The 15,243-nt window shown below is 39.4% G+C and overlaps 1 protein-coding gene across 2 annotated transcripts in view; it reads right to left on the bottom strand.

The window, feature by feature from the left end:
* Window positions 1-1,968: 1,968 nt before the first annotated feature.
* UHRF2 (ubiquitin like with PHD and ring finger domains 2) overlaps window positions 1,969-15,243 on the bottom strand; it is a 101,132-nt gene continuing 87,857 nt past the window's right edge. The window contains exons 15-16 of one of the 2 annotated variants that reach the window (XM_047103333.1): window positions 12,784-12,882; window positions 1,969-2,180 (exon numbers count right to left, since the gene is read on the bottom strand). In XM_047103333.1, the coding sequence (XP_046959289.1) occupies window positions 2,151-2,180; window positions 12,784-12,882 (129 nt within the window). In that variant the 3' untranslated portion in view covers window positions 1,969-2,150. Of the gene's footprint in view, window positions 2,181-10,774; window positions 11,807-12,783; window positions 12,883-15,243 lie in introns of those variants that run through there. The other variant, XM_047103328.1, reaches the window with a different exon arrangement.

The following is a 15,243-nucleotide window of genomic DNA, read 5'->3' as shown; positions in this document are numbered from 1 at the left end:
GACCACTTTGGATCCTGCCCCCCACCCCCACCTCTTTAAAAACTGAATAAACATTAAAAAAAAAAAAAAAAAAGAGTCCCTGGGAAATATGGATGGGAGAAAGAAGATGAGGAATGAAAGTCAGGGTTGGGAAGAGGTGTGGGACTCCTAAGAGTTAAGAATGGTGAGGAGGGGTTTTAGCCTAGAGTCAAGATCACAGAAAATGAAAATAGGGTACAGAGGAGAAGAAGGGGACTCTGTCTCAGGTGAAGGGCTTTGAGAAAAAAGAAAAGGAATGGGGTGGGTGGAGGTCCTTGGGTCAGGAAGAGGGAAGGAAGGATCTGTAATGGGGACTGTAAAGCAGGGAGTAGGATTGCAAGTGGGAGAAAGATGCAGGTTACAGATAGGAAGGAAATGGGGGAGGAGGTAGATAGAGGCTTCCAGTGGAGATGGGGAGAAGGAAAGGATTAAGAAGTGGAAGGAGAAAGAACATTATCAGCTCACTGACCAGACAGATGAAAGTCAGGAAATGGTGGGGTAGGAGACATGGGAGAAGGCTGTCCAGGGTGGGAAGAGAAGGGAGTCAAGAGTTATAAGTAATAAGGCACAGGGTCAGGAGGTGCAAGAAGACTCCCTCAAATTAGGAAGAGGACAAGGAGCAAGAAGAAAATGGAGAAGAGGCATGGTTAAAAAGTACACAGAGTGCAAAAGTCTGGGCAGGGTGTGGGCGAATTTTAGGGTGGCCTCTCAGTAAAGGGGTAGAGGGTTAGAGGGTCCATGGTTAGAAGGGAAAGGTGTGTGAGAAGGGAGGACCCTCAGAAGAGGAAGAACAAGGGAAGTTTTTTTGGAAACCAACTAGGCAGGAAGACTGTTGAGCTAATGGGACCATACAGGAACCTAAACCTGAGGCCTGAGGCAGGGAAGTGAATGCCCTGGTTAGTGTCTGCAAAGTTGAAAACAGCCCAGTGTGCAGCAAAACCCTGGGGATAGGACTGGTGGACACTTCCCAGAATCACTGCAGTAACCCAGATGCTGGAGGACCCACTTGTTCATTACCAACTATAACTATGTACACAGACAAGTCCCCTGATACGCAGGATTCATGTAATGTGTATGATGTTCTCGTACTGCTGCCCTTTTCTTCCTTCCCCTATTAGCAAGTCCTTCTCACTGCTTACTTCACTGAGTACTGGGTCCCACCCACTCCTCCCTTTTGATGCCCCCCACTCCTCCCAGTTCAGGGGTGACTCTCAGTGGTGCTTTAACCACCCAGTTTTGCATACATTGTTACTTTCATCTGGAGCTTTTCCCATGTCTCCCTGCTACCTTTCATACATGCAATTCACTAGGAATAGAGATGAGCCTTTGATATTAAAGAAGATAACAATCTGTACCCTCGGATCACCCACCCCAAAGTTGGGAAAAATGTAGTAAATTTGGAATAGTGCCTGTCTCTGCTGCCTGGAACTGGCAAGGGTTGTTGGATATCTTTTCCATAAAAGCAGTGTTACTAAATTATGGTTTAATAGTCTTTTGTATGCTAACCTGGGAACCTACACCTTTTCTCTGTATCACTGCTCCTATACAAAATGTTTGTACAAATTCATACAAATGACATAATTGCATTTTCAACCTACATGAAGTCAGAAATCATTGTCATCATCTTAAAAATTAACTTCTAAAATTAAGTTAGATAAAATCTGTAATTTCTTCAAAAGTCAAAAAAATTGATGGGGGGTTGAAAAAATCAACTACAAACTATTTTTTAAATTAATCTGTATGATTCTCTGGGTATTTGGACCTCTTACAGAAGCCTAGGGTTTTCAGAACCAATGCAAGAGAAATTTTTGTGTGCTTTTGATCTGTTTGTTGCATTGTACTTTAACCTTACCAGTGTTTGTAGAGTTCAGGATGTGGCATTTTTGATTTTGTACAATAACAATTCTGAAGTTCATTTGAAAAAACAAAACACAAACCTTGGTGAGACTGTGAAGATTTAAGTGTTTTAAGTAACAGCCAAAGTCATAAATTTCCAGAAAACAGGGTGTCATCCAACAGCACCAGGAGTGATGTCAGTCATCCTAAAAATATGCAGACTTTCCCAACAGTGCTGTCACTGGGAATTTGATCTCAAACTGCTACTCACTGCAGTAGGAGCAGCCAAAGACGAATTAGATGCTAACAGATCCTTTCTTTAAAGTCTGGTATAAAGAACAGAAAGAAAAAAATAACTTGCTTATGTTCAAGACATTCTATCCTACATGAACTACAGAGGAATATTAAAGTTCCCCAAAATAGAGCTAAATGGTTTTATTGGTTAAAAGAGGTTGCTTCAAATGCATTCCACAATACAATGAGGAAAATACTTTCCACAGAAGGCGACAGTTGGGTAGGCTGTTAAATAAACTTGCAAATAGCAAAGGAGTGAGTATAGTATGTGATGCCAGCCATGTTGGGAGGGAGTGGATGGACTGTGGAGGATTAGCACTCTATTTCTGTATTTTGTCAAAAAGACAGCCTTTAGCCTGGAACGGTATCTGCCATTCAGAAAATTGTTGTTAATTTGAAGTCTAATGCTCCTAAGCATGAGGAAGTTCTGGGAGGAGAGTCTGAAAGGTGCTACAGTTAAACAGGCTCAGTACATAATTCATTATTTCCCAGAAATTAGTTGCCTTTAATTTTTTTTTTTTAAACCGTATTTATTTTGGAGAGACAGAAAGTATGAGCAGTGAGGGATAGAAAGAGGGAGAAGGAGAATCCCAAGCAGGCTCTACACCATCAGCATGGAGTCCTATGTGGGGCTTAACCCATGAACGATGAGATCAAAACCTGAGCCCAAGTCGGATGCTTCCAACTGAGCCGCCCAGGTGCTCCTAGTTGCCTTTAAGAATGAAATCCATGTTAGGGCACCCGGGTGGCTCAGTCTTTAAGTGTCTGACTTCAGCTCAGGTCATGATCTCACAGTCCGTGAGTTTGAACTCCTCGTCGGGCTCTGTGCTGACAGCTCAGAGCCTGGAGCTGGGTTAGGATTGTGCATCTCCCTCTCTCTCTGCCCCTCCCCTGCTCATCCTCTGTCTCTCTCTGTCTCAAAAGTAAATTAAAAAAAAAAAAAACATTAAAAGAAGAATGATATCCATGTTTTGAAAAAAAAAATTTTTTTAATGTTTATTTTTGTGTATGAGAGAGAGACAGAGACAGTCAGAGTGCAAGTGGGGTAGGGGCAGAGAGAGAAGGAAACACAGAACTCAAAGCAGGCTGTTCCAGGCTCTGAGATGCCAGCACAGAGCCCCACACAGGGCTGGAACCCACAAGCGGTGAGATCATGACCTGAGCCGAAGTCAGACACTTAACTGACTGAACCCCCATGGGGTCCCCATGTTTTATTTTGTTTAATTTAAATTTTAGTTAACATACAGTTCTTATGAAAATGAAAAGCTCTAAAAGAAATATGCACCATGCAACAATAATCATTCAGAATTTTTAGATGAAATTCAGTTAGGCTGCACATTTGTTCTCTTTATAATAGTGTCCAAACTTGGTTTTCAAAGAGCAAAAGGATATAGTATAAATTCAAAGTAAATACTGCAGTAAATAAACAACATAGTGAAGCAGAAAAAGTAGTAGAAAGTAACACAGAGCCTTGAGTTTAAGGCTGCTATCTAACTTATGGTAACTCTCTTGAAATCAGTAACTTATCTATAAAATGTAGATAATACCATTTACCTCACAAAGTGTGTATGAGAAGTGAAATAATAATGTATGAAAAATGCCAACAGCACTTTTCTTTTTGGACACAGACTCAAGAGATGTGGGAACTGTTGCCATCCCTGTTCCAAATGGAAAGGCTGGTAAAATGCTCTTTATCCCCCCCATTAAAAACAAACAGGAAAACAAAAACTGGTTATTAAGGAAGAAAAGGAGACCTCCAGATGGCAGAAATGAAAAGGGAACCCACAGGGCCTGAAACCATGTGGACATGAAGGAGGCTGGACAAGATATGTGTTTTATGATTGGGGCTTCCATGCCTCTACAGCAGACTTGTTATCAGAAACCATAGAGGCCAGAACGAAGTGGCAAGATATTTTCAAGTGCTAGAAGAAAAGCCAACCAGAATTCGATATCCTGTGAAAAGATCTCCCAGAGTAAAAGTGAAATAGACTTTCTTGGATGAAGGAAAACAAAGAGAAGTTGTCACCAGAAGATCTGATCTATAAGAATTGTTATAGTAAATTCTTCATACAGAAAGGAAATAACAGAGAGAAAAGCGGAAAATCAGCCTTGTAAAGAATAATGGAAAGTATCTGAGTAAAAGTAATAAATTATGTTCCTCTAGAGTTGTTTAACCCTAGAAACATGACCCATAAAATAAAAAACTGATAAATCAGATAGACTTCATCAAAATTAAAGCCTTTTTCTCCGAGAAACACTCTCTTAACGAAAATATGAGTCACAGACTGGGATAAAAATATTCTGAAATTCACATATCTGACAAAGGACTAGTGCTCATATTAAGAATTCTAGGGGTGCCTGGGTGGCTCAGTCGGTTAAGCATCCGACTTTGGCTCAGGTCATGATCTCACAGTTCATAGGTTCAAGCCCTGCATCAGGCTCTGTGTTGACAGCTCGGAGCCTGGGGCCTGCTTTGGATTCTGTTTCCCTCTCTCTTTGCCCCTCCCCGCTCATGCTCGATCTTTTTCTCTCAAAAATAAACATTAAAAAAATAAAAATTCTAAACTCAACATTAGAAACAATCCAACTAGAAAACAGACAAAAAATTTAAAGAGACACTTCATGAATATACCGGATGGTAAATAAGCACATGAAAGATTAAATCATCAGCTATTAGGGAAATGCAAAAGAAAGCCATGATGATACTCCTACACATCTATTAGAATTACTAAAAGAAAAAAATATTGACGATAACAAGTACTGGCAAGAACACTGAACAATTGGGTCTCTCAGGAATGCAAAATGGTACAGCCACTCTGGAAACCTGTGTAGCAGTTTCTTATAAAGTAAAACACACACACACAATATAACCCAGAATTGTGCTGTGTATGTATCCTAGAGAAATGAAGACTTGTGTTCACACAATAACCTGTATGATTTTTTTTTTTTTGCCTTATAGGCAAAAACTAGAGACAACCTCAAAGCCCATTATGAAACTATCAATATATGCAATGACTTAGGTGGATCTCAAGGTTATCATGCTATGGGGAAAAAAACACATCAATCTCAAAAAGTTACATACTGTATGTTTCCACTGATATAACTTTCTTGAAATGACAAAATTATGGAGAACTTATTAGCGTTTGTCAGGAGTTAGGGTTAGTGAAAGGGTGTGACTACGAAGTGGATAGCATGAAGCAATTTTTTTGTGATAGAACACTGAAATATCTTTTTTTAATGTTTATTTTTGAGAGAGAGACAGAGTGAGTGGGGGAGGGGCAGAGAGAGAGGGAGACACAGAATCTGAAGCAGGCTCTAGGCTCTGAGCTGTCAGCACCGAGCACGTTGTGGGGCTCAAACCCACCAACTGCAAGATCATGACCTAAGTGGAAGTTGGATGCTCAACCGAGCCACCCAGGTGCCCTGTGATGGAACCTTTAAATATACAGTTACACCCATCTATACATGTATAAAATTTCAGAACTAGATTTGTCTAAAATGACTTCATGTAAAAACTGATGAGATCTGAGTAAGATCTATAAATTTATATTATTGCACCAGTATCAATTTCCTGGTTTTGATTAACTTATTGTGGCTATAGAAGATGTATCTTTAAGGTAAAGGTAAGTGAAGAGTACACAAGAACTCTAGAACTTGTCAGTGTACAATAAATTTAAAATACAAAGTGAAAAAAAGTGAGTCGGGGGTATTCTCTATAAAACTGAAGTATTTTTATAAGTATTATATTTTATAAGTATTTTATAAGGACTTATAGATTTGTTAAGATGTGTTTGTGTGAATTTTTGGTAAATAAATATCTGGGACCAAAATTAAAATGTGTAGTCTATATAGTTTAGTGGTGGTTGCAAACAAGCTCAAAAACTCATGCAACTTTTACTGTGATTTCTTAACAGATAACCAATCAGGCAAATTCTAACTAAAGCATTTGAGCAATATAGTTCATGATCTTCACACAAACAGAATGAAGAACAGATATATGTGAGAAGGGAAGGGCACCTCAAAAATTTTTCCTAGTGTCTAGTAGAGTTCTAGTTAGAAGTTTTTTGGAGACCATTTCCAGGCAAAATGTTCATGGGAATGCTATGCTTTCTACCGGTATCGTTTCTCATCTATGGCAATTCACCAGAGATTTAAAAAACAAAACAGAACAAAACAAAAAAAAAAACCCTGTATTTTCTCAAGGAAAAAAAATGGTATTGAGTTAAATTCTTGGGTATGGTAGGGAAAGAATATTTTCAGAAACAAAGTGTCAGGGTTAGGTCATTAGAGATCTTAATTGAGTCTATGAATAAGGTAATCTTTCCTAAACTTGACCACTTTAAAAGAGGAAAAGTGAATGGTATTCATAATCACTCTGGAACAAACAATAAAACTTGGTTTGTCCTGACGAACTGACACTTAGGGTTACCCTATCTGTATTAGTCATCTTTTGCTGCATAACAAATTACCCCAAAGTTTAGTAATTAAAACAACATTCCTTATCATAGTTTCTGTGGGTCTGGAATCCAGAAGTAGCTTAGCTGGCACCTCTGGCTTCTAACAGGTCATGTTGTCTTGGTCATATTGTGTTAACTCAAAAATCTTAGGGTCTGAAGATTTACTTTTCACTTATGGTTACATGTTCATCATGGCTTGGCTGGGGGTGGGGTGGGCCTCTGTATTATTCTCATTCTGGGACCCAGGTTATGAGAAAAGCTGTCTTGGTGCTACTGATCCCCATGAAAGGGCAAAGAAAACTCTGGAGGGCAATGAAATGCTCTGCCTAGAAGTGACACACAGCATTTGTTACAGTTCAATGATTAACTGGTCACATGACTATAGCCAGCCACAAGGAGGCTAAGATGTACAATCCTAACATGCCTTTGAGAGTCAGAAATACCAGGAGTACAGTACCAATGACTACCGTCATTCTGGTCAGTAAATATTCAACCCACTCTTGTGTCCTACAGAAATTACATGTCCCCTAGAATGATGATAATGAAAGGGCAAAAATAAAGTGTTAGTGAGAATGTGGGGCAACTAGATTCCCATACATGACTGGCAGGAATGTAAAATGGTATAAACCACTTTCGAATATCTCTTAATTTATCTTGAGTAAATACTAATGAAATTGGTGGGTTGCATAGTAAGAACATATTTAATTTATAGGAAACTTTCAACTATTTTCCAAATACTTACACATGAAGCAGCTTTATACAGCAATATCCTGGAAACTCAAATATCCATTAGCAGATGCATTAACAAATTTTGGAATATCCATATATAATGGAATACCCAGTAATATGTTCAGATTTTGTCTATTCTGTTTTGTCTATTTTGTTTTCATTTATTTACAAGAATTTTAATCTCAAACTACTCTTCACACAGCAGCTTGTTGTTATTCTATCAATGCAATGCAATTTTATACTTGAGAATATAGTGTGACATTCTTTCATTCATTCTTTCAATAGTAGTCATTTGGTCTGCCTGTCTGGTCCCTCTAGCTAGTTCTTGGTATCTTGTGTCTAGTGTTTGTTTTTTGTGTGTGTGTGTGTAGCGTCTGATTAATCCAGGTTACTAAATAATTAGTTCCTTCAGGGATTTAAAGGTCTGATATGGGGATCAGCCAGCATACAACAGTTAAGCACAAAACACTCTTCCCAGCGTAAGCTGGTGATGAGTAGACCATCAAGCTCAGTTCCCTCAAATCAGGTAGTCATGAGCTCTATCTTTTCAGGGTGCTCTGGAGAATAGGGAAAGGTTTGATCCCTAATAAGCAAAAATAGAAATGCCACACAGTGGACAAGTCAAAACAGATCTCTATCCAATTTGTATGCAGACTCTACACTAAAATCCAAAGCTTTTAAGTTACAGGCAGGGCCCTTTTCTGTTAGCCAAACTGTCATAACAAGTTTGTGGGAGAGCTTACGGTGTTTTAGATTGCTACCTCCCCAAAGCTTACTTAATATTATTTTGTTTCATTTTGTTTTTCAATGTTTATTTAATTTGAGAGAAAGAGAGCATGTGACTGGGGAAGGGACAGAAAGAATCCCAAGCAGGATCTGTGCTGTTGGCACAGAACCTGAAGTGGGGCTCCAACTTGCAAACCGAGATCGTGACCTGAGCCAAAGTCAAGAGTCGGATGCTTAACTGAGCCACCCAGGTGCCCTTTTTTTTTTTTTTTTAATGTTTGTTTATTTTGAGAGAGGGCTTGCGAAGGGGAAGGGCAGAGAAAGAGAGGGAGAGAGAGAGAGAATCCCATGATGGCTCTGAGTTGTCTGCATAGAGCCCAACATGGCGCTCAATCTCACAAACTGAGATCATGACCTGAGCTGCAATTAAGAGTCTGATCAGCACTTAACTAAGCCACCCAGATGCCCTTACCTAACATTCTTAAACATACCTGGATGCACATATTTGTTGAGTGAGCCATATTATTTAGAAATGAGTCTATAACTAGAAGCCCTTCTTAATCTAAGAAAATTTAAGAAAAAAAAACTACCCATATGAAAGTGGCTGAGTACTTAATAGTAATCACTGTAACCTACTACATGTACCAGAATCCAGTGAAAAGCTCCTCTTTCAAATTTAAGCCTGAGAAACCAGATACTATGTAGTATCTGAAGGGATAACCACATCACCTATGAAGAAATCTTGCCAAAAAAACCCCTCACACCTAAATCTGGTCATGCTTGAATTCTAACTACCAATTTACATAAAAGAGAAACAGGTTAAACCATACCACATGGTTATTGTCAGCAAAATCTTACTCTGTCAGACTCTAGAGTAATTTAAACATACAAATCACAAAAAGTAAAGGAAAATTGATAGAGGGGATATATACAGACTAAAAGATACTTAAGTGATAGCAATTAACAACAATGTAAGGTCCTCATTTGGATCCTGATGCAAACAAACTAACCTAAAATATCTATATATGACATTTGAGACAATGGAATTTTGAATATTTACTAGATATTTGATAACATTTTTTTCTTTACATGTATGACAATGGTATTGTGGTTATTTCCTGTATCTTTTAGAGTAACTGAAATATTTATGTAAAAACAAACGAAGTCTTTTAAAAAAGTTTAAAAGCAAAATAAAATTGCTTAGTTTGGGGCCGTCCTGGACTCCTGAACATGTTAAGCTGGAATCAGCTTTCTTTCCTAGTCTATAATGTTATAGCAAAGTTAAGACAAAACATAGCGTAGGGGTGCCTGGGTGGCTCAGTCAGTTGAGTGTCTGACTTAGGCTCAGGTCATGATCTCGCAGTTCATGAGTCCAAGCCCCACGTTGGGCTCTGTGCTGACAGCTCAGAGCCTGGGGCCTGCTTCAGATTCTGTGTGTCTGTCTCTCTCTCTCTCTGCCCCTTCCCCACTCATGCTCTGTCTCTCAGAAGTGAATAAACGTTAAAAAAAAAATAATAAAAATTAAAAAAAAGACAAAACATAGCCTAACTATGGAAATCACTTATTTTGCTAATAAAAGCAGAACAATCCAGTTCAAGTAGCTGAAACTGGGAGATGTTCCCCACCCTTCATGCAGAGAGATGGCCAATGCCAAAGGGAATACACTAGATGACGCAATTTAATGATTCATTTCAATCTAAAAAGGTTCTATTTAAATTAGATCCTTCAAAATAAAAATGATTCCAATGTCTGTTAAAAACAAGCCCAGAGTGACAACCATTCCAATCACTATGCTGTAAGTGTTCCCCAGAACTTGATTTTGATGTGAGATCCTTTATAGCCCAACAGTAAAGACTGCCAGCACCTGGGCTCACATTGCCTGTTTATAGCACAGCTGTGCCACTTCTCTGAAGTATGAACTTTGGCAAGTTCCTTTTTTTTTTTTTTAAATGTTTATTTATTTTTTAGAGAGAGAGAGAGAAAGAGAGAGAGAGACAGAGAGAGAGAGAGAGTGAACAGGGGAATGGCAGATAGAAAGGGAAACACAGGATCAGAAGTAGGCTTTGGGCTCCGAGCTGTCAGCACAGAGCCCAACGTGGGGCTTGAACCCATCAACTGTGAGATCATGACCTGAGCTGAAGTCAGACGTTTAACTGACTGAGCCACCCAGAAGCCCCTGAACTTTGGCAAGTTTCTTAACCTTTCTGTACCTCTGAGGTTCATCCATAAGATGGGGATAACAGGACTGCCTCTAAGGGTTGTCAGAAGGATTAAATAAACACACATATACTCAATAAATATTGGCATTATATATGGCTCTGAATTCAGGAATAGAAAAACTGATTCAATCATATTAAAACTTTACTCTGATGAAAACAATATACTTTCAGAGACTAGAACAATGTTTTAGCATATTCTCATGTCTGTGAAATAAGAAGTAGCACTGATGCTAAAATTGAACGTAAGACAAGTTATTATAGAAAATTTTTCTAATTTAGTAAAATTAAAAAAGAAAAATCAAACATAAGGTGAAACCTGTCCTTAGTTCATACTAGTTCTTATTACCAAAAACCAAGAATAGAGAATTGTACAAATGTCTATTTTAAAATGCACAATGAAATACTCTGGAAGTGATTACTTCTGGAAGTGATTACTTCTTAAAAATACATACTTATAAGCCAGACAAATGTAGAAAAGCGAAGTAAGATGAGCTATTTTTCTGGTCATAAAATATTTATTAATGTATACTTTAGGGAATATAGTGAATATAAAATTTAGGATCACAATATGAAGCAATTTCAGTCCTCTCAAAAGTCAAGCCCAGCCCTCAATGCTCTGCAGATGTAAAACCACTGGTGAGACTCACTAAAAGCAGTTTGACTAGTACAGAAGAGGCTTTTCATGAACATTTACAACTAGAGCATCTGAATACCTCTTTTAAGTGCAAAACCACACCACATTACACTAATGCAGCAACAATGCATTCATATTGTTCTCATTAGTCATTAGTAGTCAACTTGCATAAAACACCAGAAAAAAAGCACAATGGAGCTCACAAAATGGGCTAAAAAATGAACTTGTCCTTGCAAAACACATTGTAATGGAAGAAGACATTAAAAATGTATTATGCACAATACAGAAGCTGCGTTCCAAAGATCTCGAGTGTCATTTCCTTTTCTGTAAAATCAAATTACATGAACCAGGCACAACTAATATTTGGGAGGCAGTGCGTAGCTAAAACTTCATTTAACTAATTACTCAATGATTTAAAAAATCCCCATACGTCTTTTCTGTCCTGAGGTAGTTGCAAAATAAATCATAACTTGGATATCAACTAGAGCTGAGGCTTTGACTTTTTACTCATTTAAAACTAGTTGTTACTGACAGGAACTACCTTTTGATATTTAAAAGACAGTTGAGAAATGGGCCTCTCACTACACACACAAGATAATGGCTATGTAGGAAAGAGGATTAGCTGCTTCAGAACGTGAGAGATATGGTCCACCATAGCGCTTCCACCCTCCCCGCCCCCTCCCCCCAACCATTTTAGATTCTTTATTGTCCAAAAAGCCACCAAGAGCAACACAGTAGTAGACAAATCATCGTCCTTTGCTGTAGCCAGGGAAGAAAAGGTCAAGTAGAGTCTGCAGAATCTCATTGGGAATCATGAGATAATTCTGGCCAAGATCATGCCGGCAAGCAGGGCAGGAGAAAACTTGAGCCTTAAAGGAGCGCTGTAAGCAATCCTAAGGCAAAATCAAAACAGAAACAAAAACATACCCAATTTCATCAGAGTATAGCATGTAGAAAAGTCAATGGCTTATGCTTTTAAATAGGAACTAGAAACTTAAGATGAACTGTAAAGGCCTGAATCTGCACTCTGAAAACTAGTCTATAGACATGGCTTTAAGTTCCAATTCCAGCATATATTGTGAGACTTCAGGTAAATGACCTTAATTTTGAGTGCTTTAATTTCCTCATCCAATAAAATGAGAGTGTTAGAATTTATGTATGATTTTCACTATCCTCACCTACATTGGATTTTAATCCTGTTCTTTATAACAGAACACCTAAAAGAAATTTAGGATTTCCCTGCTTAGAACTAAGTTATATATCTTATCAAATCACTTAACATAGAATGTGTCTTCCAGAAATATATGGGTCAGGCACAAACACATATGTGGAAGATTTGTTTCCATGTTACAAAAGAAATTAAGATTCAGAAGCTAGGTCAGGACACACAACCACTGAGCAGTAGAGCAGGATTCCAACCTTGGTTTGACTAAAACTCAATCTTCCCCTTTACACCACACTAATAATGCAATATTCAACTCCTCTGGAAATGCTACCAGACAGAATCTGTTTTAGGTTTCATTAAGTGGATGGAATTATTTCAGTCCGCACTATAATATATAAAACATACATAAGCTATAACCAAAATGCAATGACACCTTACTTTCTTCTCCATTTCAAATTCTCCTCAACAATTCCAAACATGATACAATACCTTTGACTATAGAATACATATTTGACTATTACTGTCTATAGTAATAAAATTAAAATAAATTAAAACATGCATTACTGCCAAAATGTAATGAAATGTTTCTTAACTGGCAAGGTTCCACAACTATTCTGCTGAAAAATGTTTCACGTGCTAAAACTATGTTTGGAGGTTAGTTGCCCTCTGTCCTAACAAGGGAAAATGAGAAAGAAACCTACTTACTTTACAGACATTATGGAGGCAATCTGTTGTCACAGGCTGGTAAACTAGCTCCTGGCAGCAGACACACATAAAAGATTGTTCCAATTTTTTCAGAAAATTCTAGAATGGCACCCAGGGGGAAGAAAAAAAAAAAAAGGTTAGCTTTGTAAAAAATTAGTAAGATTATAAGTAATTAGGGAAAAAAATGTCTTTGTCACATTTAAAACATTTTGTATTAAAAAAAAGTAACGGTAACCATAAGCAAATATGAAAATATAAAACCGAAGAAACTTCATTCCATAATATATACACATTAGTTTTAAATCTTATAATTGGTTTGGAAAAGCTGCAAAGTGAAAATATATGGCATTAAAAAGTGAATGTCTCCCCTTAAACCTCACATTCCAGAGATTACTATTTTGGCCTTTAACACAGTCATGGACATGTGTTAACAAACTAGAATTTAAATAAAAACTTAAAAGGGGGAAAAATATCAATCATGGATAGCTTGTCTCAAGGTCATTACATATAGATGTCTCTTTTCAAAAAAGCTGGGTGGGTGGTATTCCAGTAATATGAACACATTATTTATTTAATCTTTTGCTGTTAAGAAACTTCAATATTTATTTTTTAGCTACATAAATAAGTAAATAAATAAATAAATACTAGCACTAGGCAATAATACTCTGTAGTATCTAATACTCCAAAGAATCAACATATTTATTCTCCTAGGATTATCTTCTGTGATATTTTGCCTCAATCCAAAAATCCCGTATTTTCCTAATGCCAATGTTTACTCAAATTGGGACTAAATTATAAACGGTAGAGCCATCTAAAGCAAATATGATCAAATGGGTACTCTTATACTCATCAAAAGCGATTACTGGTTGAGGATTCTGGGAAGATGGCGGCGTAGGAGGACGCTGGGCTCACCGCGCGTCCTGCTGATCACTTAGATTCCACCTACACCTGCCTAAATAACCCAGAAAACCGCCAGAGGATTAGCAGAACAGAGTCACCGGACCCAAGTGCAGACGAGAGGCCCACGGAAGAGGGTAGGAAGGGCGGCGAGGCGGTGCGCGCTCCACGGACTGGCGGGAGGGAGCCGGGGCGGAGGGGCGGCTCGCCGGCCAAGCAGAGCCCCCGAGTCCGGCTTGCAAAAGCGGAGGGGCCTGACGGACTGTGTTCCGACAGCAAGCGCGACTTAGCGTCTGGGAGGTCATAAGTTAACAGCTCTGCTCGGAAAGCGGGAAGGCTGGAGGACAAAGGGAGGGTGAGCTGCGGAGCCCCCGGACGACAGAGCTCAGTTTGGCGGGGAACAAAGGCGCTAGCCAGCGCCATCTCCCCCGCCCATCCCCCAGCCAAAATCCCAATGGGAACCGGCTCCGGCCAGGGAAATTGCTCGTTCCGAGCGAACACCCAACTCTGTGCTTCTGCGGAGCCAAACCTCCGGCAGCGATCTGACTCCCTCCGGCTGCCACAGGGCCCCTCCTGAAGTGGATCACCTAAGGAGAAGCGAGCTAAGCCTGCCCCCCCTGCCGCCGTGCACCTTGCCTTCCCACCCCAGCTAATACGCCAGATCCCCAGCATCACAAGCCTGGCAGTGTGCAAGTAGCCCAGACGGGCCACGCCACCCCACAGTGAATCCCGCCCCTAGGAGAGGGGAAGAGAAGGCACACACCAGTCTGACTGTGGCCCCAGCGGTGGGCTGGGGGCAGACATCAGGTCGGACTGCGGCCCCGCCCACCAACTCCAGTTATACACCACAGCACAGGGGAAGTGCCCTGCAGGCCCTCACCACACCAGGGCCTATCCAAAATGACCAAGCGGAAGAATTCCCCTCAGAAGAATCTCCAGGAAATAACAACAGCTAATGAGCTGATCAAAAAGGATTTAAATAATATAACAGAAAGTGAATTTAGAATAATAGTCATAAAATTAATCGCTGGGCTGGAAAACAGCATACAGGACAGCAGAGAATCTCTTGCTACAGACATCAGGGGACTAAGGAACAGTCACGAGGAGCTGAAAAACGCTTTAAAGGAAATGGAAAACAAAATGCAAACCACCACGGCTCGGATGGAAGAGGCAGAGGAGAGAATAGGTGAACTAGAAGATAAAGTTATGGAAAAAGAGGAAGCTGAGAAAAAGAGAGATAAAAAAATCCAGGAGTATGAGGGGAAAATTAGAGAACTAAGTGATACACTAAAAAGAAATAATATATGCATAATTGGTATCCCAGAGGAGGAAGAGAGAGGGAAAGGTGCTGAAGGGGTACTTGAAGAAATAATAGCTGAGAACTTCCCTGAACTGGGGAAGGAAAAAGGCATTGAAATCCAAGAGGCACAGAGAACTCCCTTCAGACGTAACTTGAATCGATCTTCTGCACGACATATCATAGTGAAACTGGCAAAATACAAGGATAAAGAGAAAATTCTGAAAGCAGCAAGGGGTAAACGTGCCCTCACATATAAAGGGAGA

This window comes from Lynx rufus, unplaced genomic scaffold (genome assembly GCF_022079265.1).
Source record: "Lynx rufus isolate CCGP_SWC_20201006 ecotype Redwood Valley unplaced genomic scaffold, mLynRuf1.p SCAF_10, whole genome shotgun sequence".
Lineage (NCBI taxonomy): Eukaryota > Metazoa > Chordata > Mammalia > Carnivora > Felidae > Lynx > Lynx rufus.
This window is presented reverse-complemented; position numbering and strand designations above follow the sequence as displayed.